This window comes from Eptesicus fuscus, chromosome 10 (genome assembly GCF_027574615.1).
Source record: "Eptesicus fuscus isolate TK198812 chromosome 10, DD_ASM_mEF_20220401, whole genome shotgun sequence".
In the NCBI taxonomy this organism is placed as follows: Eukaryota; Metazoa; Chordata; class Mammalia; order Chiroptera; family Vespertilionidae; genus Eptesicus; species Eptesicus fuscus.
The window spans coordinates 44,376,194-44,394,183 of record NC_072482.1 but is presented as its reverse complement, the minus strand read 5'-3'; the positions used below and the strand labels follow the sequence as shown (position 1 = coordinate 44,394,183).

Genomic DNA, 17,990 nt, shown 5'->3' with positions numbered 1-17,990 from the left:
TATAGTCTGACCCTGCAGTCCTAGGTAGCGAAGGGATGTGGGCTTCGGTGGGTCCAGCAAGTGCTGCCTAAACAAGGCTTGATAAGAGTTCAGAGAATGGCAACAACAGGAAAGCAGCAGATTTGAAACTCGCAAGAACATTGTAAACATCTTGCCCTTGTTTTGCTTTGTGTGCTCTGACTATAGAGCAAAGCTTTGGCTTACAGGCTGTGTCACTGTTTCCTCATCCAGGCAGTGATCCACCTGGTCCCAACTGTATTCTCTTGTCTGTTTTCTTTAATCCTTTACCGCCCCTCCTCAGGCCTTTACCGCCCCTCCTCAGGTTCACCACTGGCCATGCTGGACGTGGTTCAGATAACAGTTGTAGTAAAAAACAACACCATACCTCATAATAACATACGTTTCCTTTTTAAAGAAAAACTCCAATTACTTTGGGTTATTCTCTCATTTAAACTTGGTTTTAGTAGTTGAGTGGGACTATCTTTTAAAGTAAAATAAAATTCTGGACCAAAAATGAAAATCCAAAATATATAAACCATCTGTGACTCTGTAAAAACTATTTGTCTATAACACTGACAATAATATAAGGCTTTACAACAATTTACAATTACTTCTTTTTCTTCACAAATATAGATTCTATGCCAGGTGGAAAATAAATATTTCCTTTGAAAATAGCAAAACTAAACTAAACCCTCCCAACAATTGCAAATGCACAATTCATCTTAAAATATTAAAAATACTGTGCAAATTTAACAATACTAGGTACTTTATTATACAGAACTTAATAATTAACAAAAATGACTTCCATTCTCATGGTACTTTTATAAGAGGATTTAATTTTAAAAATACACTGAGAAGTTTTCTGTGGAAAGAATAAGATAATGGCTGCAGCTTTGAAAATTTTTACTATAGTGATTTGGTTGCATCTGTACAACAAACATGATATTGTGCATTTATAAAGTCTACCATTTGATGATTCCAGAGCCCTTCTTTAGCTCCATCCATAGTAACCAGCACTATTAATCCCATTTAGATGTTTTCCTCCTCATATAGCTGTGTCCCTCACTGTCAATAGCTTCATAGAGGTCCTTTTTATTCTCTTGTGTTGCATGTAGATAACCGATATAAGCCACGCATAGTGAAAGGGTTATCAATCCGAAAGCCATTACCGGTTTGTTCTGTCAAAGAAAAAAATTACAAAGCCTCATTAACACTAAGAATTTGAGGAGACCCAAATATCTGTCGCATTTCCCTCTTGACAAAACAAGTCTTTATTACCACACTAGCATTCCTATGATATTCTGAACTAGAATAATTTTTCTAGTTCTTTAATTAACCCAACTCCTGATAATTTAGAGATTGTAGAAGACTTGCTTCTCTTCTCCAGTCTTTCTTCTGCCTGTAGCCGGGACATCTCAGACCTCCACCTTCAGGAGGGTGATGTCTGGGCAAGGAGCAGAGGAGACAAGAGGCATGGAAATGGTCCGGTGCTCAAGTTTTCAGTGTTATCTGTGTGACATAGAGAAGCTGCTTAACTTCACTTTATTAGGAAGTGAGGGATGAAGTATACATGCTATTCTTCTCTCCTGAGTTCATGAACAACTGGCAAAAAGCCTTTTATGTCATACGTCAGGTACACCAAAAATGGCCATGAATATGCTCTCCTCTCGGAACCTATTCTAGCACCTCAGAAATTTAGTCACCGGAACAGATAGGATGCTGTTATAACGACCTTGATTTTCTACTGGGAAATCCAAGACCCTAAGAGGCAAATCAACTAGCTGTGAATTTTAAAACAGTTTTTAAATGTAGGAAAGATGTTCACAACTCCATAGAAGTGTTTATCTTTATTACTCACCTCAGGTGCTCCCATTTGTGTTCAACAAATGGGCCTTTCCTAGGTCAGTGTGAGGGCAGAGTTGCTACACAAGTTTCAGTTTGTACTGTTTCTGTCACCATACCTGCTGAATACTACTATTTCAAATCTTAATCCAAAGAATAAAGGTCAAACTTTTTCATTTGATAGACGTCTAAGAAAGGCCACAAACTCAGAGTAGTTTAAATGTGCAATTCTTAAAACGCATTTGACAATTAAAAAACACATTAGTTCGAAGTTTTTAAAACATTCTACCTTGATTTAATGATCTGATTGTTAAATTGATCTATTTAACTGTCAGTTTACACTGGCAACTATGTTATTAAAATTCTAATCAAATTCAATATCCTATAATAAAAGCATAGTAATATGCTAATTAGGCCGGATGTCCTTCCGGACGAAACTGGGGCTGCGAAGGAAGCCCGGGTCCCAGGTCCTAGGTGCCAGAGGGAAGCCGGTGCTGGCAGCCAGGGGAAGGAAGGCCTACTCTTGCATGCATTTCGTGCATCAGGCCTCTAGTATTTTATAATAATTTAATTTACATTTATTTAAAGATAAAATTTATAGCTCTAGCCGGTGGCTCAGTTGGTTGGAGAGTTGTCCCAAAAAGTTTCGGGTTCAATTCCCAGTCAGAGCACATACCTAGGTTTTGGGTTCAATCCCCAGTCAGGGGCATATGGGAAGCAACCAATCAATGTTCCTCTCTCACATCCATGTTTCTCTCTCCCCTTCTTCTCGCTCTAATTGGGCATGTGCCAGGGGGTGGGGTTGGGGTTGGGGGTAGGAGAGGCTGGGGGGAGATCAATGGGAGGAAAAGGAGACATATGTACTATTTGTAATACTTTAAACAATTTTTAAAAAAGGCAAAAAAATAAAATAAAAATAAAACAATACAATAAAATAAAAATCAATAAACACATCCTTGGGTGAGGATTGAAAAAATAAAAAATAGCCGTAGCCAGTTTGGCTCAGTGGATAAAGCACTGGCCTGTGGACCAAAGGGTCCCGGGTACGTACCTCAGTTGCAGGCTCCTCCCTGGCCCGGGCCCTGGTCAGGGCTCGTGCAGGAGGAAACCAATCAATGTTTTTCTCTTACATCAATGTTTCTCTCTGTCTTTCTCTCTCTCTCTCTCTCTGAAAATCAATGGAAAAACATCCTCGGGTGAGGATTAAAAAAGAATACTGCTAATAATAAAAATAATAATAAATAAATAAAAATGTATATCTATTTAAAAAGTAAAATGTATTACATCAAATATATTCAATAATTTTCATCAAGAATATAAATGATTAGCTGACTGACTCCCTAACAGTGTACAAATGTATGTTTTGAAAACTTTCACAAAATGTTTGCAATATACCTTAGGTAAAAATATTATTAATAGAAGCTGGAATTGTCTATAATAATGATGAGATTTTTCATTTTGCTGTTTCATTGGAAAGTCTAATTTACTTAATAGAACCTGATCAAACATTAAAAATGTCCTTCAAATTAATAAAGCTATTAAAATTTCAAGTAGAAATTTGAGTTGATCCATGAAAATACAATCATTTTCCATTAAAATTCTCAAATGTCCTTAAAATAATTCTTTTTATATGTGTATTTAGTGAAACAGCATTTAAGATTTTCCTTCCAACTGCATTTATTCAAAGAGATCTTAATAATCAACACAAAATTTCCATGACCAAATTAAAAGGAAAATAAGAGCTTTCTATTTATGACAGCCTCATTAAATTAAACATAAAGGCTTATCCTGTGTATCTCTTACAGGTTTAATGAAGAGCTCCGGATTCACAGCTCGAAATAAAGTTGTCGTTTGGACCCCTCTGAGCCCTGGGTTTCGAAAGTCTTTCTCTTTGGGTGGCTCCTTTTTAAAGGCTGGAGGCTCAGGTGCTGAAGACATCTTGACTAATGATGATTTATTACCTAAAAAAAAAAAAATAAGAGACTTTTTCCATTTGTGATTGTTTTTTTATAATGCTTTTTAAAACGCTAATTTTTTAAAATTACAGTCCAGATATATACCAAAAGTGACTGTCAATTATTTTATTACTTTGTAAAACACATGCTTTGTCAATGGTGCTTTAAGTTTTGTTTGACAAAATGGTCATTTTCTTTTTCATCTCTCAGAAGAAACCAGTGAGGTGAGCAAACGCTGTTTCTTACAGAAGCCTGGAGAATATTTGTTGGTCTGAGTCGCATTGTATCTTGCTATATGAAGGAGTACTAGGCTAGGAGTGGCCATTGGTTATCCACAACCTTCTCTATTTCCTTCCACTTCCACTCTTTCTCGCCTTGCACAGTACTCTCAGGACACCAATCTGAGAGAAAACTAGCATTCTTTTGCTCAATTTCTCCTACAGCTCCTCCCCTGTCACACTTTCCCTTCAGGCTCCTCCCCCTTCTCCACGGCCCCAAGCAAGCACTAGCACTAAGCAGTAAGGGTAGGTAGCTGTTTGTCCTCACTCCCTCTTTGCCTATAGCTACCCCCGGAACACTCCTGGGGCTTTGTTTATACAAGTATTCTTTTTTAAAAATATATTTTATTGATTGTTTTACAGAGAGGAAGGGAGAAGGATAGAGAGTTAGAAACACTGATGAGAGAGAAACATCAATCAGCTGCCTCCTGCACTCCTCCTACTGGGGATGTGCCCGCAACCAAAGTACATGACCTTGACCAGAATCAAACCTGGGACCTTTCAGTCCACAGGCCGACACTCTATCCACTGAGCCAAACTGGTTAGGGCTACAAGTATTCTTTAAGTCTTCCATTTTATAGACTTTACTAGAGGCCTGGTGCACAAATTCGTGCTAGGCCAGGGGAGGGAGGGAGGGAGGGAGGGAGGGAGAGAGAGACGGGGGAGGTTGGCCAGCCCCACCTCTGATTGGGGTGGGAGGGGCCGATCGGGGCAGGGCTGGCTGGGGGGAGGGGTCGCAGGCAGTTGGCTGGCCGGCCCCACCCCCTGGTTGAGTTCCTGGTAGAGGGGGCAATTTGCATATTAGCTTTTCGTTATATAGGATAAAAGCAATAGTTTTGCAACTTTATTAGCTATAGCAGTTCAGTTTTTTTAAACATCTTTGTTGCAGTAGTCACTAAATATTGACTATCCCACTTAATTGGGTAAACACCTCATCAGGAACATCTGCTTTAAGGGACAGGATAAAGGATAGTCCACACTTTTTACACTTGCAAGGACTTCTGAAATGTTCACTGCAGGTGGTTCCATCATGTGTTCCCTTGGACACTATGGTTATCATTGTCATCAGACTCCCATCATCACTTTCTGGCTCCATTCTGACATTAGTCAGCACTCCTGCAGCAATTGCAGGATTTGCTAAGTCTTTGGAAATAGTTAAATTGATACCTGCAGCCACGGTCTTCAAAATCAAACTGATTTGGGAGACCAGTGACTAGCAATTGAGTACCAGACTAGTTCAAATACCACATTTGGTTTTTGGTCTTCTTCCAATTTAACCTTAGGGGATTCCTCAGGAATCATGCCTGTTTTCTGCAAACATTTCACTACTGTGGATGGCTCTACCAACCACCAGGTCTCAGCAACCACGCCAATGGCTTGCTTCATTTATTTTCTGTTTTCCCTTCATCATTTAAATTTCGAGTTGTTTCTGCAGTGATCTCTCACTGTACAAATTGATAACCTAATCAGATGGCTGCACAATTCAGGGGGAAAACTCAACACATGCATGATCCAAACACAGGAGAATGTTGTGGGCAGAGCAACTACTTACCAGCAAGAGGATATTGCATTTTGCTCCTTTCATTCTCTTGCCAACCTTCCTCCGCCATTCATTAAAAATTTAGAGTTGCATATTAGCTTGGTAATCACAGTAAGTGAACATTACTGAGGCCCTAAGGGTTAACTGACTTGCCAATGACAAGCGTTCTCATCTTTTCGGTGCAGGATGCATTATAGAAGAACAGAGCAATCAATCTGTTTACCCCCTTTTGAAAAGTCCACCTAGGGCATGAAGTATATGAGGTAACAACTCGTAAATTTCATCAGCATTTAAAATATCACTAAATTCCTTCTGCATGTGACTTACTAAATTTCTCTACTGGAACAGTGTTCTTTTCACTACAGACAACTTCTTAAACAACTCTCTAACATGCCTACAATTTCTTCAGCCGGCACACAGTTGCTTGAAACTCATCATGCCCAAGGCTGGCAAAAAATCCAATGCTTTCTGCTGAACAAACGGTCCACTTACACGCCCAACTCTTGTATAAACCTCTCGATACCATACAAAAACAACTATAACAGGGACTTCGAATTCAATTCTACTCTAGTCCCAGAATCCCTTTAACTTCCAATTCAGTTTTTGCTCAATATTTCAAAAATGTAGGAGTGATGCTAAATTCCTTTGTTACCTCTCCTTTCTTGTGGCAACCATGTACTGCTTCTATGGCTTTCATTTTCTTCTATGAAATCTGCTGGCATTTCACCTTTCCCTCTTAGCCATGGGAGCAGGAGAAATGGCATGTACAAATGTATTTCGAATTTAAGTCAAAATGTTGGTCACCTGGTGGCTGAGGCTAGGTGCCAGTGATATTTCTACTTATGCTAATGATGTGTTTGAATGTAATGTGGGAAGAGAAAATTCAGAAAGAAGCAATCATTAAAGTGGAAGCAGTATTACAGTCTGTAAATAGACCCTGACTATTAGAAATGTAAAGCAAAAAACAGTTAACATGATAGCCACGTTGTTGGGACTGAATCACAGTCTCAGAGTACACCACTGATTGAAAGTGGGCATTATATAAAAAACTAACAAGACCTAAAAAAGCAAATATACAAAGTTAAAAGTCATGCTCAGCAGAAACTGACAAAAGCAGCATTTTCCTTTAATTACTGAGAACTAGTTATGTATAATTAAAACAAAGCTACCTGGTTTAAAATTGTTTACTGGGAAGAAAAACAAGGTAATGGGGGAGGTGGGTATAGGGAGCACATACTGTAGAGCATAAAAGGGTCCTTAGACCAGTTATCACGTACACTTTCTGTTGATGATAATGTGTCAAGAATTGAGGATAATTAACTCACTCCTAACCTTAAGTCCAAAAAAATATATATATATACTAGAGGCCCGGTGCATGAAATCGTGTATGGGGGGAGGGAGAGTCCCTCAGCCCAGCCTGTACCCTCTCACAATCCGGAACCGCTGGCTCCTAACCACTTGCCTGCCTGCCTGATCACCTCTAACCCCTCTGCCTGCCTGCTTTATCACCCCTAACCACTCACCTGCCTGCCTGATCGCCCCTAACCCTTCTCCCTGCCTGATCATCCCTAACCACTTGCCTGCCTGCCTGACTGCTCCTAACATCTCCCCTGCATGCCTGATCGCCCCTAACCACTCTGCCTGCCTGCCAGGTTGCCCCTAACTGTTCGCCCATCTGTCCGGAAGGTCGTTTGGCTGTCCAGTCTAATTAGCACATTATGCTTTTATTATTATAGATATAAACAATATACATACTGTGTGAGGAGAGAGAAAGAGAGGGAGAGAGAGAAGACTAGTTACAGCCAACAAACATTGCACTATTTTAAAATTAAAGGGAAATTCATGCTGTTGAATGTCATGAAATTCAACTTAGATGTCTGTAAAAACTATGCATTCAGAGTGTTCTAACATGAATTGTAATACTTAATTTTAATTGTAAAATTCATTGGTCTCCTCTTTTCCTTAGCAAGCCTACATTTCTTTTGTAATGAATCAAAGAAATAAGTAATCAAGGTAGTAAACATACTGCAACTCCCACACAACCACAGTCACCTTAACGCACTGTATATGTTAAACTCTTTATCAAAAATAACAATTAAAGAACACCTGGGCTGGAAACCACTGCAGATGTTTACTGAAAGGCATTTACAAATTTAGGGATTACCTACTACACTCTTCAGGGTGGGCAAAAGTAGGTTTACAATAATTAATAAATAATAATACAAGAGTAAACTGAGTTTCGCATACTCACAACAGAGAATTTTTCGTATCTACCTACAAAAAAAATCTAAACTAAGTTGCATTTACTTCACATGTCCCTCTCTGGTAAAAAGTTGTGCACTTTTTTCTCCTCTTGTGAAGGAAATATGCAATGATGGGGAAAGGAAGCAGCAGACATAGGACTTTAGGACTGCCTCTCTGCACAACTTCATGAGGGTCAGTCACACCTCAAGGTTAGTGAGAATGGTGCCCCATTGAATGAATGCACAGTTTTCGAGGACGTACAAGATGGCCTGAGACAGAGTCAGGACTAGTCGTTTCTGAATGATGTTCCCTCCCTCAGTAAAATTCTTGCTTAGAGGGATGATCCAGAATGTGTTTGGCAACTGACACTAAATCATTCACTGGCATAAAATTGGCCTATCTATATTATATTATGCATGACAGTTAGACCATGATATAAGAACATGAGTTACTTTGAGGGGAAATTTAATCTTCAGATATTCAGCTTTGAAATAAGCATCTCAATAGAAGATGTATCAAAATAAAATCATCATAATCCTAGAATGTTAGTGAGAAGGAACCTTAGCAATAATCAAAGCCTTTCTTATAGAAGACTTAGGGAATTATAAAATGGACAAAATATTTTAATCAGATAATAAATATACTTGTTATTTAGTTTCACATACCACACTATCTTCTTAAGAAAATAACACCTTAAAAATCATTTAAATTAGAATAAACAAATTTGAGATAGAATCAAAGGACTTGGTATCATGAGGGAATCTAGCATATTCTCAAATGCCAGCTTTGCTATTTATAAGCTGTCTGTGTTTGAGTAAGTAACCCCTCTGGGCCTCAGTTTCTCCTTTATAAAAGGGGTAATATGAACCACGGCGTAGAATTACTGTGTGCATTAAGTGAGAGAACATTTCTCAAAGGGTACGTTCAGTAAATGGTAGCTACTGTCATCCTCACCAACATATCCAATAAATGGTAGGTAGCTATTGTTATCCTCACCATCTGGTCCAGTCTCCTTTTTTAAACAAAGAGAAACCTAAGCCCAAAGAGATTGTGCCTTTGGTTATGGGACAAGGAGATACTCTGGTCTCTCAATCTGGCCCACCCCTATGCCACCCCTTTACTCCTAAATCGGTAAGACTGGGCATTTATGTTATTACAAGAGGTAATAAACATAAACTTGTAATCACTTAAATTTTAAAAAGTGGATTCTGTATTGTTTCTAATGTAAAAAAATACTAGTAAGAAGCATCTTTCCATCTCTCGGATTTACTGAACCTGAAGTAAGGAGGTTCTGACAGTGGCAGATGCGGGCCGTCTGAGGGCTGTCCAGTACTAACGGGGTGCGCTCCCCTTCTTATGTTGTGGTCCCTGCACCGCCGCTGGCGAGGACCCAAAAGACAGGCGCATCCCCTGCATGCCTGATGGCCCCTAACCACTCTGCCTGCCTGCCAGGTTGCCCCTGCTCGCTCACCTGATCACCCCTAATAGCTTCTACCTTGGCCCTCGCTGCTGCAGCTTCGACCAGAAGGATGTCTGGAAGGTCGTTTGGCTGTCCGGTCTAATTAGCACATTATGCTTTTATTATTATAGATATAAACAATATACATACTGTGTGAGGAGAGAGAAAGAGAGGGAGAGAGAGAAGACTAGTTACAGCCAACAAACATTGCACTATTTTAAAATTAAAGGGATGTAGTGCTGTTGAATGTCATGATATTCAACTTAGATGTCTGTAAAAACTATGCATTCGGAGTGTTCTAACATGAATTGTAATACTTAATTTTAATTGCAAAATTCATTGGTCTCCTCTTTTCCTTAGCAAGAGGAAAAGAAACTGCGCGCAGCTGAGCTCCAGGCACTGTCGGTCCTGCAGGGGGAACTCCGGGCCGTTAACAGCTACAAAGAGAGGCGCCGCAGGTGAAAACCAGTACAAAACCATTTCCCCTAAATAGAGTTTGGTGAGCTAGTGGGGCACCAAGAAACTGTCCAGGAAATGGGAGGGTTCCTTAATTAAGGTGGAGGTGTCCACGGATGCGTCACGGGCCAGTGTCAGGCTCCCGGTGCGCGGGGCGGGCCATGGGCCCCGCGGGGTCAGCAATGTCCGAGACCTGGCTCAGGGCACCCCGAGTGGCGAGGATCCCGGGTGCTGGACAGAGCCCCACGCACCTGGGAGTGAGGCCCGCGGGGCGGCAGGGCCCGCGAAGGCCAGGAACGAGCGTGCGGTGGGGCGACCGCCCAGTCCCCGCCACCCCGCCACCCACGCCGCTCACCTGCCGCAGGGTCCTCTCCTCTCGGGGCCCGCGACGCCCCGCCCCGTCTCCGCCCGCGGGAAAGAGCGTCCTGACGCGCCCGCCGGCTCTGCCCCACAGCGACCCCTACAGTTCGGAGGCTGCGGCGCGGGCGCTGCAGGCACGAGGCTCCAGTGACTCCCGGGCCCTCGTGCCCGCCCCAGAGGATTGGCCGGCTGGAGTTTGCGAGGGGTGTGTTTTGATTTCTTACATTTTTACCGCTCGTTTTCAGCCTCCCAGGTTCAAATAACCTTCCAACTGTGTGTGTGTTTTGTGTAAATAAAAGAAGACATCATCTAGAATTGTATAAATTTACATAATGGAAGGAGAAAGCATTATGATTTGGGAAAGAAGGCTTAGATATGGTCTCTTCCTACCCGCATTATTCACAGGTACCATTAATACTCTGCCATTCTATTAGTGCCCTGAGATGCCAAGATGCAAGCTACGTGTGTAGCTATGGTTATCATAAGAATAGCTATGGATCCCTGTTTGCAAATACTTTCCTGATTTAAATTTGTGGGGATACAAGTTATAGTAAAACAAACACAATAGAATATCAGGTGTCCAGATCTTGACATGGATTTATGTAAAGCTTTGGTAAGTGGATTTTGAATTTAAAAGTTATTCTCTCAAGCCAAATGATCTTTATATTTGATTGGAGGTTTCATTATTTTTTAAAGTTCATTGATATCTCGTATTATTATGCAATCTTCTGACAAAATAAGTTAAACTTGAATTAAAAACCTGTTTGCGACATGAAAAGGTGCTAAACATTACTAATCATCAGGGAAATGCATATCAAAACCACAATGAGATACGCCTCACACCTGGTACAATGGTTATTATAAAAAAGACAGGTTCTTTTGCAAAGCAAACATTTTGAATTTTGATGAAATCCAAATTATCCACTTTTCTTTATTTTTGTCTTGTGCTTTTGGTATCATTTCTAAGAACTCTTTGCCTATCCCTAGTTTTCAAAGAGTTTTTCCTATGTTCTTTTCTAAAATTTTTATAGCAATATGTTTTACATTTAGCTCTATAATACATTTTGAGTTAATTTTTTATAAAGTGCAAGATTTAAGTTGAGATTTAATTTTGAGAGGGCCAATTGCTGCCCATTCATATACTTGTTTTTCATTTGGGCACCCTCTTTTCCAAAAGTATCTATTCTTTTGCTTGCTTTTCTATTTGATTTTCTAAGTTGTTCTTATTGATTTGCATAAGTTCTAAAAAAAAAATACTGGATATGAGTCACTTTTCAGATGTATTGCAAATATCTTCTCCCAATTGTGATTGCCTTTTCACTCCCTTAATGGTATCTTTTGATGAACAGTTCTTAATTTTAATTAAATTCAATGATCAAGTCCTTGAAAAATTGAAATTCACTTTACTAACCCTTATGATTACTGCTTTTAGTATCATGTTTAAGAAATCATTTTCTACATCAAAGTCATGAAAACATTATCCTTTGTTATCTTCTAGAACAGTGGTTCTCAACCTTTTTAATGCCGTGACCCTTTAATACAGTTCCTCATGTTGTGGTGACCCCCAACCATAAAATTATTTTCGTTTCTACTTCATAACTGTAATTTTTCTACTGTTAATGAATCGTAATGTAAATATCTGTGTTTTCCGACGGTCTTAGGCTCTACAGTCGCAACCCACGGTTGAGAACCGCTAGCAAGGTCGCCTAAGACCGTCGGAAAACACAGATATTTACATTACGATTCATAACAGTAGCAAAATTACAGTTATGAAGTAGCAACAAAAATAATTCTAGAATCTAGAATCTGAGACTCTATTGTTTTCTCTTTCTTGTTTACATCTACAATCCTTCTAGAGTTATGTTTGTGTTAAGTGTAAGGTAGGAATTAACATTCATTATTTTCCATACGTATTTCCAATTGACCAGCACTGTCTATTGTAAAGACCGTCCTTTCCCCACTGCACTGCAGCACCACCGTGGTGAAAAAATTAAGGACTGTATAGGTGTGGGTTTGTCTGTGGACTTCCGAGGGATTGGTTTATGAAATTGTGGCAGCTGGTTAAGTAGGTCCTGCAAGGCTGTCATCTCCTGGTCTGCTGCTGGAGCTTGAAGTCCAGAGTTGGCAGTCAGGAAGGGAAGATCCTGAGTTGGAAACCCACAAGGAGGGACTGAAACCTTTGTTCTTGTTGCCTCTGACCTTGGTGACAGGGGTACCCTGCCGAAGCCCCCAGTTGTAGAGCTAAACACACACCTGGCCCAGGAGTCAGGGAAGAGGAAGAGGATCCTGGAGAAGGTAGAGTGAGTGAAGGTCCAGCTGCCGCTTCCCAACAGCTCAGTGCATCAGCAAATCAGCAACAACATGCATCGCCTACAGTAGCTGCTGCTTCCCCTTTACCTTCCAAATCTCCCAAGGTCCTCCCTTGTTGTCCCCCTTATCAGGAACATACAAGAAAGGGAATTCTAGGAAATGTAGTTCAGCCTAGACAAGTGGACACTCACAAAGCCATCATGAAGTTATTTATTATGTCACTGTCTTTTCTTTGAGGAAAAGGAGGTGGAAATGTGTTTCTTTTCTTTTCTTTTTTTAATTTCTTTATTGATTAAGGTGTCACATATTTGTCCTCATCCCCCCATTCCCATCCCACACCCCTCCCCACGGCTGCCCCCACCCCCCTGTTGTCCTTAACCATTGGTTAGGCTCGTATGCATGCACACAAGTCCTTTGGTTGATCTCTCCCCCCTACTCCCACCCTCCCCTATCCTCCCTCTGAGGCCCGATAGTCCGATCGATGCCTCCTTGTTTCTGGTTCTGTTCTTGTTCCTCAGTCTATGTTGTTCATCATTTCCCCTAGATGAGCGAGATCATGTGTCACTAGAGATATACTTATAAGAACTGAATGTGAGACGAGCAATAATAGTTATGCTGACAGGCAAATGAATCAGTCTGTAGTGAGTTTCTTTCTGGACCAACAGTTCTTTTGAGACCCAATTTCAATGTCCACCAGTTCCTTATGTGTACATGTCGGCACTGACTTTTCAGCTCTGGATGGTGGACAAATGGTGGTAATGCAGGTCCGACTCCCTCTGGTTTGGTCTCGCCCGGACCCAGGGGCGCGTGGCCTCTCCCGGACCCAGGGGCGATGTGTTTCTTATAAGATTATTTTCACTACCCAGTGAAACATAGAATTTTATGTTTCACTTCTTTCAGCACTTCCGTAAGTCATTGTATTGTTTTCTGGAGTCTATTGTTAATGTTAATTAATCAGCAGTCTTATTTTGTTCTTTGAAAGTAATGCATCTTTTTACCTGGTCTTTGTCTTTGGATTTCAGTAGTCTTATTGTGATCCACCTAACCATGTTTTCCTTTGTATTTAATCCTGCTTGGGATTCATAAAGCTTTTTGAATTTGTCTTGATGACTCTCATATGATTTAGGAGATTCTTAGCCAATAATTAAATATTATTTCTTCCTATTTTCTCTCACCTCTTTTTTCAGGACTCTAATTATTCATATATTAAAACTTATACTGTGTTCCCAAATGTCTTTTTTTTTTCTTTTTGTATTTTTCCTCCTGTTTTCTCTCTGCACTTCAATCTGGATATTTTCTGTTTTCCAGATTGCTAAATCTCTCTTCAGCTAAGGTGAGATAATAAAAAAGGCAGAAACCTTTATTGTCTGAATATTCTTCTGTTGTCTCTTTATATGGCAATAACTTTGCTGAATTTTCTCTAGAGAATAAACAAAACCAATCCAGTCATTTCTCTAGCATGGCTGTTCAAAATTTTCCCTGTTACTAATAATTTACAATAATATTTTTCTGATTACTTTCGGGTAATAGCATATACATTGGAGATTACTATCAATTTGGGGAAAGTCTCCATTAAGTTTCTTCATATTTGGAAGAATTTTCCAGACTAAAATCTCCTTGATATATTTCAAACCTCAGTTCTCCTCTACCACACACATCCTTCTGATGTTGCGTTTCTGTGGACACATACAAGTTGCAATGAGACCTCAATCTCTGCACCTTTGGTTAAGGCAATGAGTGAGTGGGCACAGTGGGCAATAGGATGATTCTTAGAATCAGAACACCTTGCAATAACTTAACTCTAAACAAAGGTGAAGGTGCACTACACAAACATCTTTCACTAAACCCAAAACTAAACCTGGAACAACTTTCCCTTAGCTGGATCCTCAAGATGCCCATGGCCATTCCAACTCCATCTGACAGGAGGGAAAATGCAAGGAAGGAGAAACTGGGGTAGAGACAGCAGTCTCAATGGATTATCTTGTCAGTGAAAATACCTTATATTTTCAAATTTTATAGAAACATAAAACTAAGAACACACCGCGAGGGCCCCTTCCACACCTTGGAGGGGTCTGTGCCGGTGAGGAGCCTTGAAGCTTAATTAGTAAATGTGTCTTGTATTAAAATATTAAAGACCCTCCAAAGAGTTGGCTCACCTGGGATTGTGATAGACCAAGAAAGGAAAGCTCAGTCCTGCCCTTTATATAAATTCACGTACATGGTCTTGGAGAGATTCAGTTACCACATCAAACCCTACCTCCTAACAGTCTCATTTCAGTAGGACTTCCTGGGGTTAGGGGTGAGAGCAATAGTTATTACCCACATTCCTTCTCTCTCTCCACGTCTCATGTGCTGTCAAATATACTGTATCTCTCCAGTCAAATACACTGCTCCCAGCTCTCCTGTTCTCACTCTCTACGTCCTCAGAGGACAGAAGTGGCGAGAGTGTTCTGAAATACATTACCCTTACAGAAGACCGGAATGAATAAAGCCTTGCCTACCTCCACTCTCCATTCCCCCCAAACCCACTGCAATAGTCTTTAAAAAGAAAGGCCATTACGCAGGCTGGGTTTACTTCTCGGCTTTTCCAGTAGGCTGAAGATGCTGAACAGACTTGGGGATTCAGGGTGTGGCCGCGGAGTGTCAGCTTTGGGTGCCATAATCTTAAATCTACTAGTATGTACAGCCCTATGCAAGCTGTGTGCAGTTAACTGTGTTTATTATACCACAGGAAGCAAAATGTAAACATACTTTGGCCGTTAAAACTTCGAAGAACGGGCGGCTGTTGTATGTCCGTGTTTACTTTGCAGAACACCATCTGCTCGGCTGTTATGGCAACATGCAGAGCGGCGCCACCCACAGACCTGGAAGGGGTTTGAAATGTGTGCTTCTCCTCTGAAACACAAAAGAAGGCGTCTAAGGTACTTCTTTTTATATATATTTATATATATTTTATTGATCTTTTTCAGAGAGGAAGGGAGAGGAATAGAGAGTTAGAAACATCGACCAGCTGCCTCCTGCACATCCCCTACTGGGGACTGTGCCCACAACCAATGTACATGCCCTTGACCGGAATCGAACCTGGGACCTTTCAGTCCGCAGGCCGACGCTCTATCCACTGAGCCAAACCGGTTTCGGCCTAAGGTACTTCTTAAATGTTTTTGTATATTTGTTGTTTTTAGTTTAGTCACGCACTGGAGGAAGCATTTTACCTAATTATTTCATCTTCTGTAATTATCTACGTATGTATGTATTAACATGTTTGCCTGTCTATTCCGTTGGAATAAGCAGTCACCTGAAGAATTAATGCTTCTACTTTTAACAGATTGAAATTCCTTTACATGCGGGAATCTCAGATTGCTTCATCAAATGTTATTCATTACTTTACCTTTTCAACCTTAAATTGAACTACCTTTTATCAAATGCCTATAATAATACAGCAGGAACTGTTACCCAATACTTTCACATTACTGCCAGGGAATCAGAGCTAACAGTTCCCAAGCACATAATGAAGTTAAAGTTGCAATGAGTTTATTCCAACCATCATGGAGTGGAAGATCCTTACTCATGTATGTATTTATTTATATTTTATATGATTAATCTCCAGGTGACCTTCACAGACTTATAGGTTTTCTATATGAAATGGGATTTTGTTGCCTATACTTATGTCTCCATCTAAAATGTAACCATTCTTTTGCAGGGAGAGCATGCAGGTGACTAAATTAAGAACTGATCATCTGGGAAAAGTTGATGGAGGAGAAGTAAATGTGTTGTTTTTTTCTCCGATATCTGCGTTAACATCTATATGCACACAAAGCCACTCATGTTATTATTTCTTTAAGCAAATTCAAATACTACAGGGAGAGAGATAAAAACCTAGGCTTATCTGTCGCACAAGTGAAATGACTGTTACACTGTACATACTGTGACCATTAGTTGTATCTAAATGCTTTCTGATACTGGGCACTGGTTTCCTGAGAAAAGGTGCACAGAATGTTCATGAGGAAAACATGACCTTTTGTTTGTTGACTCAACAACAAAAATTAACTGGAGCCAGAGGCACATGCATCTGTCAACACTGAACCCTGTCAAACCCTGAACAGTTTGAGAAAGTGGAAGCTAAGCAGCTGCTAGGTAATATGTGAGTTCCTTGTTCTTAGGAAAACAAGATTTCAAACATTTCTTGGATGTGGAAAATGCTCAGATAAGTTGATGCTTTGGTCACAAATATTGAAAACGCGAGCCCTGCCCAGCCCGTGTGGCTCAGCAGTTGAGTATCAACCCAGGAATCAGGAGGTCACAGTTCAATTCCTGGTCAGGGCACATGCCTGGGTTGCAAGCTCCATCCCTAGGGGGCGTGCAGGAGGCAGCCAATCAACGATTCTCTCTCATCATTGATGTTTCTATCTCTCTCCCTCTCCTTTCCTCTCTGAAATCAATAAAAAAAAAATAAAATAAAAATATATTTAAGAAATAAAAATAAATAAAAAGAGTTCTTAAATAAAAGAGACAGTGCTTCCCTTTTCATATAAAAATGTTGGAAACTCATTGTAGATATAGAAATTGTGCTTAAATGTGGCCTCTCCTACACCCCTCAGATATTCTGCACCCAGGGAGTATTTATGCTCCATCCCCTCCTGCATCAGCCAGAAGAGGGACTGATCACCTGTGGCAGCAGAGTAAGAGGCAGTGGCTCAAGGCACAGAGTTTTAACCCATTCTTACCAGACGTGAAACCTCAGAAGCACTTGATGTTACAAATATCGGTATTATTAAGGGTTATTTACCGTGTTCCTGGAGTTGTCCTAGATGCTACAGATCTCCTACAAGCCCCTAGTGTCGCTGAGAATTGCTGTTATAAGGAGATGGGTTCTTCCTTCTTCATGTAGATATCTCGTGTTCATAGATTGTACTGAAAAGCAATTGTTCTGAGATGCTGGGGCAAGTTCCTCGCGTATGTGCTTTGCCCAGCACAAAAGGTAAATTTGTTTGTTTGTTTTTGACGTCTATGCCTACTTCTCTCATCTCTGGTGCCATCTGTTATGACAGAAATCTCACAACCCAAGGTCAGTGTTGCTTCCAATGGGCAAAGTTAATGACAGCTACCACCTACTGAGCACTTGTACTGAGGTAGGGACTGCCTCTCCCATTTTGCAGACAAGGAAATGGAGGCTCAGAAGACCCCAGCATCTTGAGCAAAGACACAAAGTAAAGTAAGAAGCAGGTCCAGGATTCCAACCCTGGTTGGTCTGAACTCAGAGTCAGTGGGATCTCTACTAATGAAAAAAAAAAAAAAAAAATCTTGAAATATAATTGACACCAAATTCTGATAAGTAACTTCCTTGGACCTTGCCTCTTCAGGCTACACTTCTCCAGTTGCTCTGATCCTTTTTTTTTTTTTTTTTTTTTTATGATGTTAAAGACACCCTCTCTACCCTGGTCACTGTCTTCTAGTCCTACTTGAGTTTGTCAAAGGTCCCACTGAGGCCAGAACAAAATACAGTGCCCCAACTGTGACTGAGCGGAGTAGAAAAGCCCCCTGACCTC

General features: G+C 40.5%; 1 protein-coding gene across 2 annotated transcripts; it reads right to left on the bottom strand.

Annotated features, from left to right (window-relative positions):
* Positions 1–816: 816 nt before the first annotated feature.
* SMIM8 (small integral membrane protein 8) lies at positions 817–10,179 on the bottom strand. 2 transcript variants are annotated; one of them, XM_008146672.3, is made up of 3 exons: positions 10,130–10,179; positions 3,646–3,803; positions 817–1,178 (listed from the first exon to the last, which is right to left on the bottom strand). In XM_008146672.3, exons 2-3 carry the CDS (start codon positions 3,778–3,780, stop codon positions 1,020–1,022), a joined length of 294 nt encoding a protein of 97 aa, XP_008144894.1. In that variant the 5' UTR covers positions 3,781–3,803; positions 10,130–10,179; the 3' UTR covers positions 817–1,019. The 2 variants fall into 2 exon arrangements, with proteins under 2 accessions (XP_008144894.1, XP_054578088.1); XM_054722113.1 differs by lacking the exon at positions 10,130–10,179 and adding an exon at positions 10,026–10,090.
* Between the last annotated feature and the right edge of the window lie 7,811 nt (positions 10,180–17,990).

What these genes read in the sequence shown, in the direction of transcription:
- SMIM8 (XM_008146672.3), bottom strand. Translation starts at nt 3,780, where the DNA reads ATGTCTTCAGCACCTGAGCCTCCAGCCTTTAAAAAGGAGCCACCCAAA. An exon ending in CGGAGCTCTTCATTAAACCT is followed by an intron (nt 1,179 to 3,645) that starts GTAAGAGATACA and finishes TTTCTTTGACAG; the next exon opens with AACAAACCGGTAATGGCTTT.